Genomic DNA, 19,335 nt, shown 5'->3' on the forward strand with positions numbered 1-19,335 from the left:
TCACCCAGGCTCTCTAGGGCTATTTTGAAACCAACTTTAAAACTACTTGTACTAAGAAAATTTTAAACCAACTGTCAATTCAATGGGAGCTGTAATTCGTATGTCTGGGTGGGGGGAGTATCATGGGCAGAACCTTTTCACCAGGACCAATGTGCCCCCTTTCTGCTTTCTTTCACCCCAGGAGGACGAAGACCTGGAGAATGAGTGGGGCTCGCTGCTTTTCGCAGAGGGGCTTGTGTCCGAAGGAGACTCGAAGGACCAGCGGATGGGCAGCCAGGACTCGCTGGGCTCCAAGGAGGAGGCAGAGGAGGACGAGGACGAGGAAAGGAGGCCACCGGGGTCATCGTCCCCTTCCTCATCTTCCTGCTACGAGCGGGTGACCCGTCTGATGGAGAAGGACCCGGCCTTCCGCCGAGGGCGCCTCCGATGGCTGCGTCAGGAGCAGGCCCGGCTCCAGAACCTCCAGCAGCAGCAGCTGGCCAAGACCCTCCGGCGGCACCAGCTCCCCGGCGCACCGGGCAAGTTCATCCCCCCACAAGACTGCAAGCTGCGCTTCCCATTCAAGAGCAACCCCCAGCACCGCTACTCCTGGGGGCCCAACTCCGCTTTCATGGTGGCTGGTGGGGAGAAGGTGGCAGGGGCGGCCCCTACAGGGCCCGACCAAGAAAGGCTCCCACTCTCCAGCCCTCGCCCCCCCCGACGCAACAGCTCCGGCTCCCAGCCCCAGCGTGGGTCAGGCCGCCCGGCCACCCGGCGTAACTCCCTGGAAGGTGGAGGGCAGAACCAGCGGGGCCGGCGGTGTCACGGGCAAGAGCACTTCCAGGCACGCAAACATAACTACTACCCTCGCCAGCACCAGCCCTACCCGCAGCACCGGCCCACCGGCAACCCCGAGGGCGGCAGCAGTGGCAGCACCCCTCCACCCCGCATGCGCCGCCAGAGGTCTGCCCCCAACTTGCAGCAGGAACGCGAGAGCGCCGTGTGACCATGTTGGCACCAGAGGGCTGGTTAGGGACCGGAGGGCTGCGTGTTGGGGGTCCGGTGGCACAGAGCAGCCCCCCACATTTGGCTGTGGCCCTTGGTTCCCCTTTGCGGTGGACAGAAGAACTGACAGACTAGCAGAGTGCCATGCAAGAGGGAGGTTGCTGGAGGCAGCTGGGTTTTGGGGGAACAGGGTTACGGGGCGTAGGGTGCGCAGGCCGGGGCTTCTGGGAGCAGAAGGGGCTGCTGGTTCTTCTTTGTCTTTGTCTTTTTGTGGGAAATCCAAAGAAATTTGTTTGTTTTAATAGGAGTTGAGTCTGGGAGGGGGCTTTTAAGACAGGAAAGGAGGGTTGGGAAAGGGAGGAGGCAGAAGAGTTTTATTTGGACTGGAGACAGAAAAGAGTCCAGAGAGGAGGAGGAGGCGGAATGGAGGGAGTCAGTGGAGGGTTTGTGGGAGGCAGTTGTGGGTCACAGGATGTCAGGAGGAGGGTTTGTGGGTCGGAAGGAACAATGAGCTTGCGAGGGGCAGAGCTGGGCAGAGACAGGTGCAAGGGGGACCCCCAATTCCTCTTTCCCAAGGGGCTGGTCAGGGGTCCAGACACCCAGGGACCCCAAATGTCTCCCTGCACCCCACTCCAGTTGCTCTGTCCCCACCACAGGGGCAAGATACCAAAACTTTCCCCCGTCCCCAAATGACTCAGTTTGTGTGCTTCATGGAACTGGTTGTGTGTGAGTTGTGTTTTATCTGGGTCTCCTGATTGCTGCAACATTAAAGGGGGGACTTAGGAGGGGAGCAGGAACAATTGCTGAGTTCCCCCCCCACACACACACACACAAGCACTGCGTGGCTGGAGCGTCTGTGGGGTGTGTCTGTCTGTGGAGAGGGACATTTTGCCATAACCGAATGTCTCTTTCAGAGGCAAACCAAGGGTGAATATCAAGATGGGGGCAAGCAAACGATCTGTGGACGATCTGCAGCCAACATCAGCCCCCCCCCCCAAAAAAAAAAAAATCTGCAATTGCCTTTTCTGGTTTTGCTGCAGTTTGAAAAAAAGGGAGGCAGAAGAAATTAAGGAGGGCCATAGAGTTGAAGTGCTCTTTTACTCCTGTTGTTGTCATCATGTGCTTTCAAGTTGTTTCTGACTTATGGGGAGCCTATATTATGGGGTTTTCTTGGCAAGATTTATCCAGAGGGGGTTTGCCCTTGCCTCCCCCTGAGGCTGAGAGAATATGACTTACCGTAGGTCACCCCATTGGGCTTCCATGGATGAGCTGGGAATTGAACCCTGGTCACCAGAGTCATAGTCCAATGCGCAAACCACTACACCACGCTACTGGCCCCCCTCCCAAAAAAATAGCTACCATCTTTCATTCTATAAAGTCCTTATAGAACTCTCCCCCCCCCATAGGCTGGCAAAGGGAGAGCTGCTGATCCTTCCATGCCCCCAACCCATATTCATGAGTGGGGGGCTTTGTGTTTTGGGAGGTGGGGAAAAAGACGTGGTTCTCCCCTCCCTTTATCCAGCACTGCTGCCCCCCCCCACCGGAAAAAACCACTGCTGATGCTGCCAGGAAGGCAGATAGACCACTAAATGCCCCTTTTCTTGGCCCAGGAGCTCTTCAGCAAGGCAGCCCCCTACCCCACACACACAGGGGACACCCCCAGAGGTCTCTCTCAGCCCCACTTTTCACACTCACAAACACCCCCCTGCCAGATCTGGCCCTCCTGGTGGTCAGCAGTTCAGTCCTTCCAAAGCTTGGCCTTTTTGGGGGGGGTGTCTCTCCGGCTCCCACTCTCCCCACCAGTGCTTGTGGTTCCTTTGCTGGGGGAAAGGTATGTGTGTGTTTGTGTACAGTTGCAGGTAGGAGTGTGTATGCGTTGGGGTTGCTGCATTTTCTTCTCTCTGCCCCCCCCCCCCCCAATTCCTGTGCTGCCCTTGGAAATCATGGCTAAAGGGTCACTCTCCCTTGTAATCCTGGGTCAATAAAGGGGGCAGCCAAACTGCCAGATGCTGTTGACTGTGATTCCTCCTTCCTTGCAATTGGGAGGGGGGGAGGAAAAGGGGATTTTGGGAACCTCTCCACGGCTGTCCCCACTTAGCCCCCACAAGCCTCCCCCACAGGGCCAGTTCTGCTCCTTTTTAGCTTTCCCAGCAAAATGGGTGGAGGGGGAATTAGGGCCCTTTGGAAGAGACTGGACAAGAACCCACCCCCCCATCTTAGTGATGCAAATCTCTACTTTGTTCAGGAACACATTTGGTGTTTTTTGTCCCTTGGGGCACCTGTTCCTGCTGTGTATCCCCCCCTGCCATTGGTCTCTTGGCCCGGAGAAGGAGGAGGTCAAGCGGCTGGAGGTGGCCAGATTTGGGGGGCGAGGAGGGATGTAGCCAAGACAAAAGGCAACAAGCTCCACTCCAGTCTCTTTCCTCACCTTTTCCCTTTATTTCAGCTTTGACAGAGAATCACCCAGGATGGCAAAGGCATGGGGGGGATTTTTTGCAGGGGGACAGATGGATGCCCACTTGCCCACCCAGCGCCCCACTCTCTGGGCCCCAGGCCTTCCCAGGACAGCCCCATCTCTCAGGCCCACAAGGGCTGTGGCTACCAGTGGCTACTCCAAGGTGGACTGCAGGGTGCTCTCCTGCCCTCTGTGCCATGGCCAGCTGACAGAGACCATGCGCTCTTGTGGCCAGTGATGATGATGATGATGCCGGTCAAGCTGGCCCCCTTCCTGGCCTGGATTCAGTCCGACTGCCTCCCTTCCCTTTGGAGGGGAGAATGGAGAGTGTCTCAGCCCTGCAGGAAGGCCATGGTCAGCAGGCCTGGAAGAGAGGGCAAGGGAAAGTGCCTTCAGTGAAAGAAATATTTCAATGGGTTTTCAGCCCCAGCCCCAAGAAACATTAAATAGACCTCAGGGTTTTCTCAGTCTGTAGAGTATAAAGCAATATGACTATCAGTCTTCAGGGCATAGAGCAATATAGATATTTTAAATAACATTCAAGGGTTATACAACTTTAGACAACGTAAGACAATTTGAAACTCTGCAGATGTGGCCGAAGTCAAAGGGCCTTGGAGGGAGATCTGCAGAAGAGGGGCCACCATGGTGCTGGAAGGCCCCCCAAGTCTCTCCTTGCCCCAAAAGAAGCTATGCGCCCCGAGATGCTAGCGCCCAGTGGAGCCAGTGCAGAGGGAACCTCATGATGGGGACTGTTGTCCTCCCAGCACTGAAACTGGGCCGTCTGCCTCTTGTTTTGAAAGAGCAAAATAGGACAAAGTCCAAAGCAGGTGAAAAGGAGGTTTTAAAAGACTATGGAGTTTATCACACAAAGGAGATTGAGAGTTTAACCCATGAATATCCCGGAAAGATCATGTAATTATGCAAATGATTTCACATGACATCACACAAAACCTGCCATTAAAGTGGTCACAAAGAAGCATTAACGAGCATCTTTTTACTTTTGGGATTTCTGCAACAATGCATTTCCACTATCGCTTTTATTTGTGCAATTGGGTGTGTTCATCATTTGTGCAATTACTTGCCATTTCTGCTTTATTTGCAGGATCTCTTAAATGTGCTTTAATCTCTCTTTAATGCTGAATTTAGCCCCAGTGTGATAAACCTGTGTTGGGATTCCCAGCACCTAGAAGCCCCCAGCCTGCATGGGGCCACCGGCCGCCAGGAAAAGCCCAGTGGGACCAAGTGTGTGAGGACTGGGGTGCAGAGATGTCTTTTCCTCGCACCCAGGACCCTTCTGCCACCATGGCAACCCCTGCCTTGCAAATCCTAGAGACAGACTCCCGGGCACAGCAGCACTCTCACCCAGGACATAAGCGGCCACCAGCTTCTGGGGGAGGGAGGCGTGGAGGGTGGTGGACAGGATCCGGCTGGGCTGGCCCTCCAGCGGGAGCATGAGGAGACCCAGGCAGATGGCGGCCACCGCTAGATAGAGGACGAAGAGTCGCTGGGGCAGCGCACGGCCTGCAAGGAAGGAAGGAAAGAGAGAGACAGGTGGACTTCAAGGCAGGGGGGCCTCCTGGACCAGGCACAAGCCCTTTCATCAACGCAGAGCAATAAAAACCTACCTGGATGCCACCAAATGCATCTGAGGAAGACTGAGGCTGAGTCTAGACTGGAGAAATAATGGTTTGGTCCTGCTTTAACTGCCCTGGCTCAAGGCTATGGAATTCTGGGAACTGGAGCTCTGCTCTGCTTTGGGCCCCACAACAAACTCCAATTCCCAGAATTCCATAGCCTTGAGCCAGGGCAGTTAAAGCAGGACCAAACCCAGTTATTTCCCCAATGTGGATGCAGCTGTAGGCCTACAAAAGCTCAGACTGCCAACGTCTTTCTTTCAGATGCCCTCCCCGAACCCTCTTAACTAAGAAACAACAGAAGGCAGGCATCTGACTGGCATCTCCAGCTGTTTTCCTCCTGTTTGGTTTGTAGCCTCTTCCCGGATGAAGAAGAAGCCATGGAGCTTTGGAAGCTTGCAGCAAGTCTCTTGTGCCTTTCGGCCGGCATTTGCTAAATGGCCAAGACAGCGATCCCTGTATGTTTCCTTTCTTTTAGTTAGTCTCAAAGGGGCTGGAAGATCTCTGCTCTGGGGCCACCCAGAATGCCATAGGGCTGAGCCAGGACAATTAAAGCCGTAGCAAAGAAGGATACCTTTATTGGGCCAACCAAAATGCACAACTACATGTTGCAAGCTTTCCAAGTCACACTGGCTTCTTCCTCAGTCAAACCGGGTTATTTCTGCCGTCTGGATGCAGCCTGGATTGCGTGATTAAGAGCCGCAAGCCCTGCAAAAGTCCTGCGCCTGCTGCAGCCTTTTCGGTCAGCATCGACAGATCTGCCTGCGTTTTGGGGCTCCTCTGATGAAGGGGCCCTATAGGAAAATCCATGGGAGGTTCCCAGTATTGACCTGCATTTTACAGATGAGTCCCATGCGCTCCCTGCCCTTCTCCCGGACTCCCAAGGCCCGTCTCACCCACCGGCTCCATCCTGGAGACCCCTCCGCAGGAGCTGCACCGGCTGCCGCCCCCCGCGCCGTCCTCTTCGGGGCCCGGCTCTTCTCTCCAGGAGGCCTTCCTGCATCGGACAATGGGAAGAAAGAGGGGGTTCAGCTGGGGAGGGACTAAAACAAAGGACACTGCTGGCCCATAGGGAAGCCATACTTGCCCCAGAGAATCATGAGGATTACTTGCCCATAGGGAAGCCATACTTACCCATAGGGAATCATTGGGGAATGCTTGCCCATAGGGAAACATGGGGATTACTTGCTTCTCTCTGGGCAAAGTCCTGTTCAGGGAGGCCAGGCTGAGCCCCGCTGGGCAGCCCCTCCTTCCTTTGAGCCAGGACCCTTTCCTCCCAAATCCCCCTCAAGGAGGGAGGGACCCTTTCCTTTAGGCAGCCCTACTCACAGCCTGCACTCTGCACATGCTCAGAGGAGGCCTCGCCGGGCCCAAGGGAAAGGAAGCACCCCCTCTTTTTGAAAAGCAGGACCTGGTCCCACCCCCAAAGCCCACCTCATCTACCGAGGCGCCCCTTTTAGGAAGGGAGACCCCCCAAAGCCCTCAGGGTCCCCCAATCCCCCTCAAGGAGGGAGGGACCCCAAAACGAGTGGGAGGGAGGCGAGGGGCCCCCAATCTCCCGGTTCCCTGGACCTCTGGGGAGGAAGGGAGCCCCTCCCAGATGCAGAGGGGCCCATACCCCCAAAAGACCCCCCACAACCGAGGCGCCCCCAGACTCTCACCAGCTGCCTGCCTCCGCAAGCCCCTTGGCCACGCCCACTCCCGCTCCTATTGGCCCAACGCTTCCCTCGAGGGGCGGGGCCTCTCACCTCTCGCACACTGATTGGCCAGGCGGGAGCGGCTTCATTGATCTCGGAGGCCGCAGCCGCCCCGCCCACTTCCTCCCGGCCGCGAGGCCACGCCCACCGCCCCTCCCTCTCTGCGTGCGCGCGCCCTGGTTGGCGGGAGCCCCTGCCACGTCACACTCCGGGGATGCCCTCTGAGGAGGCCACGCCCACCCGAAGGAGTTGTGGAGGATGGTTGTTACGGTGGCTCTTGTCAGCGGATGAGTGCTAAGCGTCTAGGGCTCTGGGTGACCTTCACAGCATCATTGCCAGTAATACGTCAACATAATGACAGTATTTACTATTGTCCTTAGTGTTGCATTCTTCGCTACTGGAGGCGCCTTTATGACAGCGGGATGGGGATGATGGATGCTGCCGTTGCTGCTGCTACAAGTGCATTATGGACAGACGGATGGGGTTCGGTGTTTCCTTTGATCTGCCAATCCCACGAGGCCATTGCAATTCATAGACTCATAGAATTACAGAAGGGCCCTGATCCAGCAGCCCTAGCCCCTCCTTCCGCCATGCAGGAACTCTCCATCGAAGCAGCCTCCAGCTTCTGCTTAAAGACAGCCTCCAGGGAAGGAGGCTCCAGCACAATCTCCGAGGAAGGAAGGAGTGTCTTCCACTGTCGACGTTCCTCCTAAAGTCGAGCTGGAATCTCTTTCCCTGGAGCTTGCATCCATTGCTCCATTGTCTCCTGTTCTCTGGAGCAGCAGAAAACAAGCTCGCTCCCTCCTCAGCGTGACTCCCTTCGAGTCTTCTCTTCATGGACTCCTAGAGTTGGAAGGGGCTCCCGAGGCCCTCCTTCCCTTCTGCCATGCCACTCCAGCAGCAGCAGTAGCAGCAGCAGCAGCCCTCTCCCCGGGGCCCTGCGGCGCTCTGCCCATGCTCAGAGGCCCTCCTCCCTGGCCCCGCCCCCTCCCTGGCCCCGCCCCCTCGGCCCCCGGGAAGCGGAGTGGGAGGGCTCCGGCCGGAGTCCGCTCAGCCTCGCTCGGGAGAGGAGCTGCTGCTCTGCCCTGCTCTGCAGCCCGCTCCCTCCGCCGCCACCATGCCCTCCTCCTCCTCCTCCTCCTCGGCCGCCTGCTGGCCCCTCTGGCTGGCCCTGCTCCTCCTCCGCCTGGCCCTGGCCCAGCAGCAGACCCCTGCCTCCGCCTCCGCCGGGAACCACTCCAGGTGGGACCCCGGGAGAAGCCCCCCCAAGGCCTTGAGACCCTCCCTTCCTTTCCCTTGGGGGCTCTTCCCCGCAGGGGAAAAGGGGCTCTCTGCCGGGGGCTGACTCCCTCCCTCTTCCTCCTCCTCCTCCGGAGCCCATCTGGAAGGGCTTAAGGCCGGAGAGGCTGCCAGGAGGAGGAGAGCCCCCTTCTGGCCCCAAAGGAGGGGGGGAGAGAGGGAGGGGGGCAGGCCATTCTGTGTCTGTCTGTATAGTTTCCTGGGGGGAGAGGGGTCCCTGCCAGACAGATCCCAGGAGTCTTCGGGAGAGTGAGGAAGGGGGCCTGGGTCTCCCTTTGGGCTGCCTTCGGGGCCCTTCCCCAGAAGAGGGAGGGAGGGGGCTCTGGGGCTGGACTGGATGGCCCTGGGGTCCCTACCTTCCGACCCTTCGGACTCTAAGCCAAGGCGAGGGCCGCTGGCTGGTTGCCCCTCGGCGGGGCTTGCCCTTGCCCCCCTGCTTCCCCTTCAGCCCCGGCCTAGGAGCCCCCTGCCTTGCCTGCAGACCCTGGAGGCTCTTCTTCCTCTGGGACCCTGGGGCTCGCTCTGCTTTGCCCCAAAGGGCCTCTCCAGGGAGTTTGGAAGCTGGTTTTCGCAAGATGCCAGGCGACTCCCTCTTTCTTCAGCCGGACCTTGCAGCCTCCTCCCTGGAGAGGGAGCCCCCTTTGTGTGGGTGACCCCCATTATCCTTATCCCCCCCCGCACTGCAGGCCGGTCTTCCTCTGCGGAGGGGACTACACCGGAGACAACGGGTACATCGCCAGCGAGGGCTTCCCGAGCCCTTACCCGCCCAGCAAGACCTGCACCTGGACCATCACCGTAAGCATCCCTGTCCCGCCCGCACCTTCGGTCCCTGCAAGGCCTCCATCCCTTCCCAACATTGCCATGCAACTGAATAAAGGGACAGTCACAGGCAGGCAGCACCCTCTTGACCCCATCGGGGCTAAAAGCCAGTTCCAGGCTCAGGAAAAGGGGACAGGGTCAGACAGCTGCACCCCAAAAACGTCGCCAGAAAGAGTCATTTGATCAAAGGAACTAGTTGCAGTTGCAGTTCCAAGGACACCTCCAGAAATGGACTTGCCTACGTTTAGAGCAGCTGTTTTTAGCCTTTGTGTGGTGGACTCTCCTTTGGAGGCTTTTATGGCCATCTGTTAGGATACTTTGATGGAGAGTTCCTGCATGGCTGAAGGGGTGGGACTGGATCAGGGCCTCTTGGGGTCTCTTCCAATTCTAGGATTCTATGAAAAGTAACCAGAATAGTTACTTCTGAAAGTAAAGTTACATTGCAGAAGCAACCCTTGTTGAGTTGCATCTGTAATATAACTTAGCTGCATTAGAAAACAAAGGAAGTAACTGCAAGTAACTAGGTCCATGTAACCAGTTCCATTCCTTCAGAAGCCCTGCTGTCCTTCCTTCCCTCCGGCCGCCTCCCTGACCCTCTGACCTCCTGGTCCATCTCCCCCCCCCAAGGTGCCAGAAGGGCAGGTGGTGATGCTCTCCTTCCGCGTTTTCGACATGGAGCCAGACCCCATCTGCCGCTATGACTACCTGGAGGTCTACAACGGCCACCTGGCCACCGACTCCCAGCGCCTGGGCCGCTTCTGCGGCACTTTCCGCCCAGGGGCCGTCCTCTCCACCAGCAACCGCATGATGCTGCGCATGGCTTCGGACGACGGTGTCGGAGGGAGGGGCTTCCTGGTGTGGTTCAGTGGGGGTCTGCCCCACGTCGACGGTAAGCATGTGCCCTCCCCAGGTTCATGGCCAGAGGGGCCTCCCAGATTTAACCCCCTTCCTGGGCGAGGGGGACACTTGCTCCTGACCAGACCCCACTACAGCCTGGGACTACAGCAACTATAGCTGGCTGGGGGTGATGGGAATTGTAGTCCAAGACATCCAGTGGGCATTGGCTTAGGACGGTCCCTTTAAAGTAGACTGAGGAGGAAAGTCTGGACAGTTGCATGCGGCCCCTGTCCAGCCTCTCTGAGTCACAATCCTGCTGGGAAAAACAGCATTAAAATGGCCCAGAGGGAGTCCAAAAACACAATGAAAGTGCCCCTTCCGCCCACGAGGCAACATTTAGGGCCCAAAAAATGATCTGTTGATACCAAAACCCTTCAAGGTCCCTTAGGCAGGGGTCCATGCAGCCCCTAACTCCAGAGACTCAGTTGCCATCTGCCCATAGGTCTTCTGGCAAATGGCCCATCGGCCCTTTTGGCCCTTAAACGCTCTCCAACATTTCACACATGAAAACCAGGAACATCAGGGAACGGTCAAGAGGGCCAAGGGGATTCATGAGGCAGGAGAGACCGTCTAGGAGAGGCTGCAGCAGTTTGCTCTTGCCTGAGCTGCCTGGGAAGGGAAGACTCTGCCCCCTTCTCTCCTGCTTCCATTGCTGGCTGAATTGAGGGCAAACACCTTTTGCACTTTGAACCCAGTTTGCAGCAATTGGAGTAAGCTGAGGCCAAAAGGGGAAAACGGGCAAAGGAGAGAGAAACGGGGGCATTTTAAAAGCAGCTGAGAAAGCGGGACGGCAGAGGATGGACCGGGGCGCTCTCTGCATTCACTTAAGCCAAAAACAGAAGGAAAACATCTTCACAGCTGGGCTGCTACCCAGTTTCCCGTCCAACTTTTTATGTCCAGTAGATTTGATTTATGTTTCAGTTTATGTAATTAGCTCTTTGTTAGCTTGGCACTTCAGTGAGGTTTGCCCCAAAAGCGACAAAGAAGAGAGGCCCAGAGGGGCTGGAGCTCCAGCATTCCTGCCATGACAGCCAAGTGGATCAAGGAGGAAGAAGCGCTTTGGGGGCGAAGTGCGGGAGAGGTTTCACAATCTCTCAGCAGAAGGACTTGGCTAACTTTTCCCCTTGGGATGCAGAGTTTCCCGGCTGGAAGGCTGGAGGCATGAGACAGACGGAGAGAGGAAGAGGAAGGATTGCTTTGCAGGGACTCTGCCCACGTCAGCAGCTGAACCTCTAGCCTTGCAAGAAACGGCTCCCACCGGATTGCAGGCAGCGGAGGCTGAATCAGGGGAAAGGGAAGGGTCCACATGACAGAGACCCCCGGAGTGCCTAAGGGAGGGCAAAGGACAGGGAAAGAAAGCATTTTTCTAGGGCTCCAAAGGCAAGAGCAGAAATGGGGTGTCACTCGTATTGGCTTGGACCTTCTGGGTGTACATTTTTTGACCTTTGGGGATGCAGCTTAAGAATCGCCCTTTGTCCATCTGGCCTATGGAAGCAGTTGGACATTTGTGTCCAAATCTCAATGGCTGCATTGAAGCCATGGAAGTGGAGTTAGGCATGTGGTGCCACTGGCAACCACTCTGCATTGCAGGCACCCATTGCGTGTCCCACTGGCACATCTAGTTCCTTAGCATCACAGTCCACTTCTGTGGGTTTCTGTGTGGTCATATCATCTCCTTGACGTAGGATCTTGACCGAGCTCCTGGGGGTGAGGGGAGCAGAGCCCACCCCAAGGAGGGCAAGGCAGGGCAGGGTAGGGCAGGAGGCTGTTGGAGGGGCCCAGAGGACCCTGCCTGGGAAGAGCCCTGTCCCCCCATATTGCACTTGCAACGTCTCCAAAGCAGAGTGAGCAAGATGGTGAAAGGCCTGGAAACCAGCAAGCCCTTGGAGGAATGGTTTCAGGGGGTGGTTGAGCTGGAAGAGAGAACGCGGAGAGGCAAGATCCTGTGGCCGTATTCTGTAGGCTTGCTGTCATGCCGAAGATGGAGCTGGCTTGTTTTCTGCTGCTCCAGAGAACAGAACATGAATCACTGGATTCAGACGGCAAGAAAAGAATGGCCACCTAAGAACATCTTTGCTGCAAGAACAGTTTGGCTATCAGAGGGTGGCAACCTTTTTCAGGAGTGCTTTTGCTGGCTGAAGGGGGCTGGGCTGGACTATATGGCCCTTGGGGTTCCTCTGTGGTTCTCCCTGCCACCCCCTCCCCATATTTTTCCCTTGCCAGCCCTTCTGCTTCTCTCTGCCTCTTCCTCCTCCTCCTCCTCCTCCTCCTCCTCGGCCTGCAAGATGGACACTGCTGGAGGCCTCCTTCTCACTCCTGCTGGGCTCCCTTCCCCATTCCCTCTGCAGCCAGTCATTAGGAGGAATGTTGTGGTTTCTGCGATTGCTGTTTTGCTGCTTTGCTCCTTTGGCAGGCGGTGGGGAGGGGGCCTACCTTCTCCTCTGCCCGGCCATTCGCTCATTCACTCTATGGGCTATTTGCAGAGCAAACAAGGATTCAGGCCACAGGCATCCTCCTCCTTTTTGCTTTCCTTCCCTGCGGCCCAAAAGCCTTGAGGTCTGCCAGCACAGAGTCCGATCCAAGAGATCTGGCTTTGGGAGGCTTCAGCCTAGATTGGCACACCTTTTGCACATGTGTTTGTGTGTGTGTCCTGCAAAGGGATGCGTCCGTCTGCATGCTGACCACCACCATACCCTGGGCCCAGTGTGGTTCTGGTTCTGGAAGCAAAGCCAGAGCAGGCTCTAGTTAGTCCTTCAATGGGAAAGCACTGAACAGGGAATGTTCCAAGGCCTTCCAGGAACTGGCTGGGAAAGGATCCTGCCTGAAAGCTTAAAAACACCAAATAAGTCACAGCTGCCAGTCAAAGCTGACAATATGGACCTAGATGGACCTTTGGGGGGATCTGATTCAGCATAATGGCCACTTCCCACGTTTTAGTGGCAAAAGGCCCAGATTTAGTCCTCAGCTGGGTCTGCAGGTCCTGGCTAGGAAGCCCCCTGAAGGGTCACTGCCGCTTTTGTTGCCAGTCAAGCTGGAGAAGACAGGGCCAAATGGAGGCCATGCCAGGAAAGGTCATAAGGGCAGATTCCTCATCTCCCAAAATGGATCTAGGTCAGCCCTGGGAGGCCACCAGGAAGCATCAAGATGGACTAGGGAAGAATCGCACCTGAAGCCCTGAAGAGTGCCTTTGGTCAGCCAGAGTTGGCTGTCTGGGGACACACAAGGGCTGCTCCCCATCCATATGGTCCCCGGTGGCCTCCCCAGCAGGACTGCCAGGGTCAGCTGGGAAATACCTGCCTGCAAGAAACCCTGGGGAGCTATGGTAGCTGCCAGTCAAGGCTGAACAAGAGGGATGCCTATGATTCTGACTTGGAAGCTTCCTGCGTTCTCATATGTGTCCTGGTCCCCCCCCCCCCGCAGTTAGGGCTGGACAGGAGGCCACCAGGACAGCAGACCAGGGACCTGCATGAAAGGATCCTGATGGAAACCCTGGAAGCAGCCCAGCCGTTACCCATCAGAGCTGGCAAGACTGGGCCGGACAGGCCCCAGTGAGTGTCTGGCTCCAGAAAGGCCAAGTGTTGTGTCCCTCTCCTCCTTGCAGTGGGTCAGTAAGCTTCCTGGGCTTCTTTGAGGGAGGACACCACTTGCATCTGTCCATCCATCCCTCCCTCTCTCTGTGCATGAAGATTTCCCTTTAGAAACCAGCCCCCCATGCCTGGTTGGGCAACCTCTTTAGGTGCCAGCATGCCCAGAGATTTCTTTTGTACTCTCCAAACTGACCCCCCGCCCCCCGCAGATCCAAAGTGGCTTATATGCAGAGATGACAGATCTCTTCCAGCAGGCCTTCCTGGCATAAAATAGCCACAAATAAGACTTCTCATCTAGTGAACTCTGCCCATGATGATTTTATTTAGCTTAACCAGTTTAATATGTAGTTTTAATCTTACACTGTTTAATCTTGATTTAAGGGGGGCATTATGTATATATGGATGTATTTTAACCTGTTGTAAGCCGCTTTGATTGCCTGGCAAAAAGCGGGATGAAATAAAAAATTTATTTATTTATTTTATGATGTAGGGAGCGGTTCTAGGGCCCTGCCCTGCCCTGCCAGGATGGCGTTCTGCCTAGAGAAGAGATGCCCTCTGCGTGTGCTCCCCTCATTCCCTCCAAGCCATGCACTGCTATGGGCTCAGGAAGCCCTCGCCAGGGGTCCCCTCTTATCCCAGCCCCCTGACTCCATGGGCCCCCCTTTTCTTTTGCAGAGAACCAGTTCTGTGGGGGGAAGCTGGAGAAGCCCCAGGGCAGCCTCAAGACCCCCAATTGGCCCGAGAGCGACTACCCGCCTGGCATCAGTTGCTCCTGGCACATCATCGCCCCAAAGGACAAGGTGACCAGTGGGCACAGGGCATGGGTTTTACATGAGGATTGGAAGGGGGGAAGTTGCATGTTTTTTTCTCCCCCCAAAAAGGTTTATAGGGAAAGGGGGCACAGTGGAGGAGTGGGCTCATGGCTGAAGCCTTTCCCTTCCAGGTGATTGCCTTGACTTTTGGGAAATTCGATGTGGAGCCGGACACTTATTGCCGCTACGACTACGTGGCCGTCTTCAACGGGGGCGACCGGGATGACTCCCGGCGCATTGGCAAGTTCTGTGGGGACAATTCTCCCAGGTAGGGCTGCCCCACTTGGTGCATGATACCTGGGTTGCGATCCCACCCCCAGGAAGGTGCAAAGGCTTGTGGGGAAGGTCCCTTTGCATGTGCTTCCACATAGCCGCTAAAAGTGGTAAAATGAAATAAAATCTGAAGGACCGAGTGGATCAGTGCATTTAATCTTGTGGAGCAGCTGAGGTTTGGCAGGGAGCTCTGCATTGACCAAGCAGCTCAGGTTGAACAACGCTTATTTCAACCAGAACCATACATTTCGAAGAGATGCCAAGGGCCAGTCAGTCCAAGGACCATCAGAGGTGTCCATCCAGCCTCAGTGCCCCTTTGACCTCATTTGGACAGCCATAGCTGCACCTGATGGGACTTATAGTCTCTTTATCATACTATAAATTCTCTGCCAGAGGACTTCAGTGCCATGTTTCAGGGAATTGTATGAGATTATTCTAAATGCTTCCCCAAACTGCAAAGTCCCGGGGATTGTTGAATTGCTATAACTGCCCTCTCTGGAAATGCTGGACTTCAGTTCCCAACAGCCTTACTGACTGGCATAGCAAATGCTGGGAGTTGCACTCCAACAGCATCCATTCCCTCCATTGTGTTGTGAGTTAAACCTTGCGATTGCCAGCATTAATTGGGAAGAAGTCACAACATTGTAGAATTGGAAGGGTCCCCAAAGGGTCACGTAGTCCATTTCTGATGCTGGAATCCACAGCTCAGGCATCCCAGCCGATGGGCTGGTTTAGATTTGCAAGGCAGGCGTGTGGCTTTGAGCTCTAAACACTGCTTCCCCCGCTGCCCGCATCAGCGCAGTTTACTCAGACAGCAACGAGCTGCTGGTCCAGTTCGTCTCAGACCTCAGCGTCACGGCCGACGGCTTCTCAGCTTCTTACGAGGTGAAGAACCGCAACGAACTGGTGGACAAGACGAGCTCCCGGCCGTCTGGCCCCATCTTCCCAGGCTCCAAGCCAGTCCAGCCGGGCAGGAAGCCCCTCGCGCCAAAACCCAAACCAGCCAGCAAGCCTGGGGGTCCTGCCAAGCCAGAGCTCATCCCCAAACCCACCCCAAAGCCCCGGCCTACAGCAGCCACCCCAGGTAAGAGGGATCCCAATGGTAGTGGTCAGCAGGGTGGGGATGATGGGTGGCAGAGTGGGGAGGGCTGTATGTGTCAGGAGAGGAGGCCTCCAGGTCTCTGGTTTGGCCCATAAGGATCAGAACTGTGCTAAATTGTTCCAGTTGGAGAGGAGCCCCTGATGCAGAAGCTGCACGCTGCATCAACACCAGAGTAAATCCCTAACTGACTCAATGGGTCTTCTCTAATCAGGGATAGAAAACAGATTTAGGCCAAGGCAGGATAAGCTTTGAAACTTTTATTTCTAGTGTCTGAGAATGTTATTTGCACAAGGCAGTTTTCAGGAAAGAGATCCCCAGGATGTACTGTGAGTCCCTTTGGGTCCCATATTGGGAAGAAGATGGGATCTCAGTTAAGTGAATGGTAAATGCTTAGCTAGTAAGTGAAGGGCAGTGGTATGAGATGGTTTTGCACAACGTGGAACTTTTACACAAATCCTGCAATGTAAAATATCTTCCAGGTGCAGGAGGGCAGTTTCAACCATGCTTTCCTCTTGCCAACAACAAATGTCTGTGTCCATTATTATTATTATTATTATTATTATTATTATTATTATTATTATTATTATCCTTTATTTATAAAGCGCTGTAAATTTACACAGCGCTGTACATACAATCTTTTTAATTGGGCAGTTCCCTGCCCTCAGGCTTACAATCTAAAAAGACACGACACAAAAGGAGAAGGGAAAGGTGGTGGGGAAGGGGCCTCTCTAGTAGGATAATACATATAAAATACATAGCAATACAGGAAATGATTCAATAAAACAGACAACAAAGGAACATCAAATAGTAAGCGACAATTATGTCCTTTAATTGGATGTGTATGAGAGTATCAGAGAGCTTAGATGTTCCAGGCAGGACCCTGGACCCATTAGAAACACCTGTGGATGGTGCCTCAGATCATGTGCAAAGTACAAGGGGGCAAAGGTAATGGGGATGCACTGTATTAACCACTTACGGTTTTGTGCACAAAGGGGCAAAGGTTTCATAGCCCCATAGCTTTGAACATGGGAGCATGAGACAGGGGAGATGACCATATCCTTTTATTTTATTTCATGATTGAGAGCTCTTCCAACTCTACGATTCTATGATTTCCCTTGGCCTGGGGGTGCTCCTGCCCCTTCTCCATGGACCCTTCCTCTATTTCTTTCCTTCCAGATGAAGTCATGTGCCCCCAGCCGTGCCGCCGGACGGGAACGCTCCAGAGCAATTTCTGCACCTCTGATTTTGGTAAGCTGATTAGGGAGGAAAGAGTGGGACACACCAGGGCTGCATCCACACTGGAGAAATAATCCGGTTTGGCACCACTTTGACTCTTTTCAGGCTCAAGACTATGGAATTCTGGGAGTTGGAGTTTGTTGTGGGCCCAGAGCAAAGGAGAGCAAACTCCACCTCCCAGAATTCCATAGCCTTGAGCCAGGATGCTGAAAAGCGGTGCCAAACCGGGTTATTTCTCCAGAGTGGATGCAGCCCAGGACTAGAAAACACAAACAAGGCCAGAAGAGACCCCCCCACACACACACACACACAATAGACACACAGAGACCCCCTTTCTCTGCCGTCCTCTCACCTCCGCTTTCCTTGCAGTGATCACGGGGACCGTGAAAACAGTTGTGCGAGGAGCTGGGAACAAAGTCACAGCTGTTGTGACGCTCATGAACACCTACAAGGCCAGCACCTTGAACCTGCCAGCCGCCGGGAACGGGGCCACAATCCGCCTGGAGGTGCCTTGTCGGCAGTGTCCTATTCTCAAGAAAGGTGAGACCCCCCCCCTGCACCCCTTGCTCTCTCTGGACCTCTTAGAATCACAGAAGGGCACCCCAAGGGTCATCTAATCTGGCCCCTTCGGCCAGTGAAATGCGAAAGGATAAAGTCCCACAAAGAGGGAACTGGAAAGGACCTAAAAGGCCATCTAATCCAACTCATCATCGCAAAATTTATATTCTCATTCCCTATTTTTTAACTTTTTTGTGCAGTGCTTCAAATCAACAGCGGCATCCCTGCCCCCTACGATGCACCAAGGCAGATTGGGGGTCTTGGGGTGGCCCTGGGGGGTCTCCAAGTGGCCAATGCCCCCCAACAAAGACACCTGCCCCTTTAGGAAAATTGCCATAGAGTGTGGCAAGTGGATGACCATGCGAAGAAGGCAAGAGGGCCTGTCCTTAGTGGCGCATTCTCTTAGGTGCCCTTCCCCAGCTGGCCTGCTTTGTGTGTGTTGGACTGTAGCTCCCATCACCCACAGCCAGCAGGGTTCAAGAGGACAGCTTTAATAATAATAATAATATGTTTTATTTATAGACCGCTATTCCGCGATGATCATAGCGGTGTACAGTAAAATCGTTAATACAATAAAAATACAGTTAAAGGAGGGAGAAGTCTCATCCTTCAGGCAGTCCAAGATGTTGCTGGTCTGCCTGCTGGCTCCCTCTGAGGCCAAGATGACAGTTGAGGAGGGAGGGGCCTCTTCCTTCAGGCAGTCCAAGATGTTGCTTTGAGCTCTCCCAGTTCGGAGCATGAGAGATACAGAGCTTAGGAAAGTTCCTTTTTCTGGACTGAAATTCCCAGGATTTCCATAGTTGGCTAGGATGGGGGTGGGGATTCTGGACATTACACTCCAGAAAAGGCAACTTTCCTAGACTCAGAGGGACAGGTCATTCTCTTGGCTAATAGAGAAGCCCTGCTGGTGCAGTGGTTCAATGCCAGTCCTGCAGCCACAGGGTTGTGAGTTCGATGCCAGGGCTCCAAGGTGGACTCAGCCTTTCTTCCTTTTGGAGGTCAACAAAATGAGGACCCAGCTTGTTGGGGGCAATTGGCTTACACACTGTAAAACACTTAATGCTGAGTTCATAGAATCCTAGAGTTGGAAGAGACCACAAGGGCCATCCAGTCCAACCATCTTCTTCCATGCAGGAACTCACAATCAAAGCACCCTTGTGAGCCTCTGTTTAAAGACCTCCACAGAAGGAGGCTCAAAGGCAGCATCTTCCACCTTCAAAGACCATCAGGACATTCCTCCTAACATTGAGCTGGAATCTCTTTTCCTGGAGCTTGTATCCCTAGCTCCATTGTGTCCTATTCTTTGGAGCAGCAGAAAACAAGCTTGCTCCATCCTCAATATGGCATTCCTTCAAATGGCTATCATGTCCCTCTTAACCTTCCTTTCTCCAAGCTAAACATATCCAGCTCCCTAAGTCTTTCCCCATAAGGCATTATGGTTTCCAGACCCTTCACCATTTTCACTGTGAGGCGGTATAGAAATGTAAATGCTATTGCTATTTGCTATGGAAGCCAGTATCCATCGTGCCCTCATTGCATCTTTGGCTGCCAATGTCTCCCTTCCTCATCTTCTTCTTTCTCTGCTTCTCCTGTAGGCGCCACCTATGTTTTCATGGGCAAAGTGGATGCCAGCGGAGCCGGGCACCTGCCTCCCAGCAGCTTCGTGGTGCCATTCCGGCAGCAGCAGCACCAGATTCTCACCAACTTCAGCAAACGCCCATGCGGTGCGGGCCCCTTGGCCAGGAAGAGGGCCTGAGTGGCCCGGCCCACTTGCCCCCTGGGAAACAGAGAGGCCGTGGTCTGGGTTTAGGGGGAAAGACCCGTCCCCCTCCTCCTCCAGTAAGGACAGAGCCCTTGCGGATCTGACCCACCCGGCTGAGGGTGGGCATGTGCCTGGCACAGCCACCCTTCCACCCCAAAACCCCCAGAGACCCCAGAAAGCCTGGTTTGGCTCAGTATACCCAATAAATGGGGGGAATGTA

The 19,335-nt window shown here is 54.8% G+C and overlaps 3 protein-coding genes across 8 annotated transcripts in view; 2 read left to right on the forward strand and 1 right to left on the reverse strand.

Annotated features, from left to right (window-relative positions):
• KIF1C (kinesin family member 1C) overlaps positions 1–3,000 on the forward strand; it is a 49,648-nt gene extending 46,648 nt beyond the window's left edge. For all 6 annotated transcript variants that reach the window (XM_089481033.1, XM_089481036.1, XM_089481037.1 and 3 more), the window contains exon 22: positions 182–3,000. In XM_089481033.1, the coding sequence (XP_089337159.1) occupies positions 182–985 (804 nt within the window). In that variant the 3' untranslated portion in view covers positions 986–3,000. The remainder of the gene's footprint in view (positions 1–181) is intronic.
• Positions 3,001–3,406: 406 nt separating this feature from the next.
• On the reverse strand, positions 3,407–6,429 carry MOSPD3 (motile sperm domain containing 3). The gene is made up of 4 exons (XM_089480796.1): positions 6,208–6,429; positions 5,974–6,070; positions 4,802–4,960; positions 3,407–3,803 (listed from the first exon to the last, which is right to left on the reverse strand). The coding sequence occupies exons 1-4, from the start codon at positions 6,247–6,249 to the stop codon at positions 3,772–3,774; spliced, it is 330 nt and encodes a 109-aa protein (XP_089336922.1). The 5' UTR covers positions 6,250–6,429; the 3' UTR covers positions 3,407–3,771.
• A 1,408-nt stretch (positions 6,430–7,837) lies between these two features.
• Positions 7,838–19,335, forward strand: PCOLCE (procollagen C-endopeptidase enhancer). The gene is made up of 9 exons (XM_089480559.1): positions 7,838–8,012; positions 8,756–8,864; positions 9,516–9,777; positions 14,048–14,172; positions 14,316–14,452; positions 15,255–15,541; positions 16,736–16,807; positions 17,165–17,335; positions 18,949–19,335. Exons 1-9 carry the CDS (start codon positions 7,888–7,890, stop codon positions 19,107–19,109), a joined length of 1,449 nt encoding a protein of 482 aa, XP_089336685.1. The 5' UTR covers positions 7,838–7,887; the 3' UTR covers positions 19,110–19,335.

Source organism: Sceloporus occidentalis, unplaced genomic scaffold, assembly GCF_023333645.1.
Source record: "Sceloporus occidentalis isolate IW3139 unplaced genomic scaffold, rSceOcc1.0.p SCAF_14, whole genome shotgun sequence".
NCBI classification, from domain to species: Eukaryota; Metazoa; Chordata; class Lepidosauria; order Squamata; family Phrynosomatidae; genus Sceloporus; species Sceloporus occidentalis.

Excerpts from the sequence above, each read along its gene's own strand:
- MOSPD3 (XM_089480796.1), bottom strand. The coding sequence starts at position 6,249 with ATGTTTCCCTATGGGCAAGCATTCCCCAATGATTCCCTATGG. Across the intron at positions 6,071-6,207 it reads TCCCCAATGATTCCCTATGG|GAAGGCCTCCTGGAGAGAAG; the intron begins GTAAGTATGGCT and ends TGTCCGATGCAG. Across the intron at positions 4,961-5,973 it reads GGGTCTCCAGGATGGAGCCG|GCCGTGCGCTGCCCCAGCGA; the intron begins GTGGGTGAGACG and ends CCTTCCTTGCAG.
- PCOLCE (XM_089480559.1), top strand. The coding sequence starts at position 7,888 with ATGCCCTCCTCCTCCTCCTCCTCCTCGGCCGCCTGCTGGCCCCTCTGG. Across the intron at positions 14,453-15,254 it reads TGTGGGGACAATTCTCCCAG|CGCAGTTTACTCAGACAGCA; the intron begins GTAGGGCTGCCC and ends TGCCCGCATCAG. Across the intron at positions 17,336-18,948 it reads GTGTCCTATTCTCAAGAAAG|GCGCCACCTATGTTTTCATG; the intron begins GTGAGACCCCCC and ends CTTCTCCTGTAG.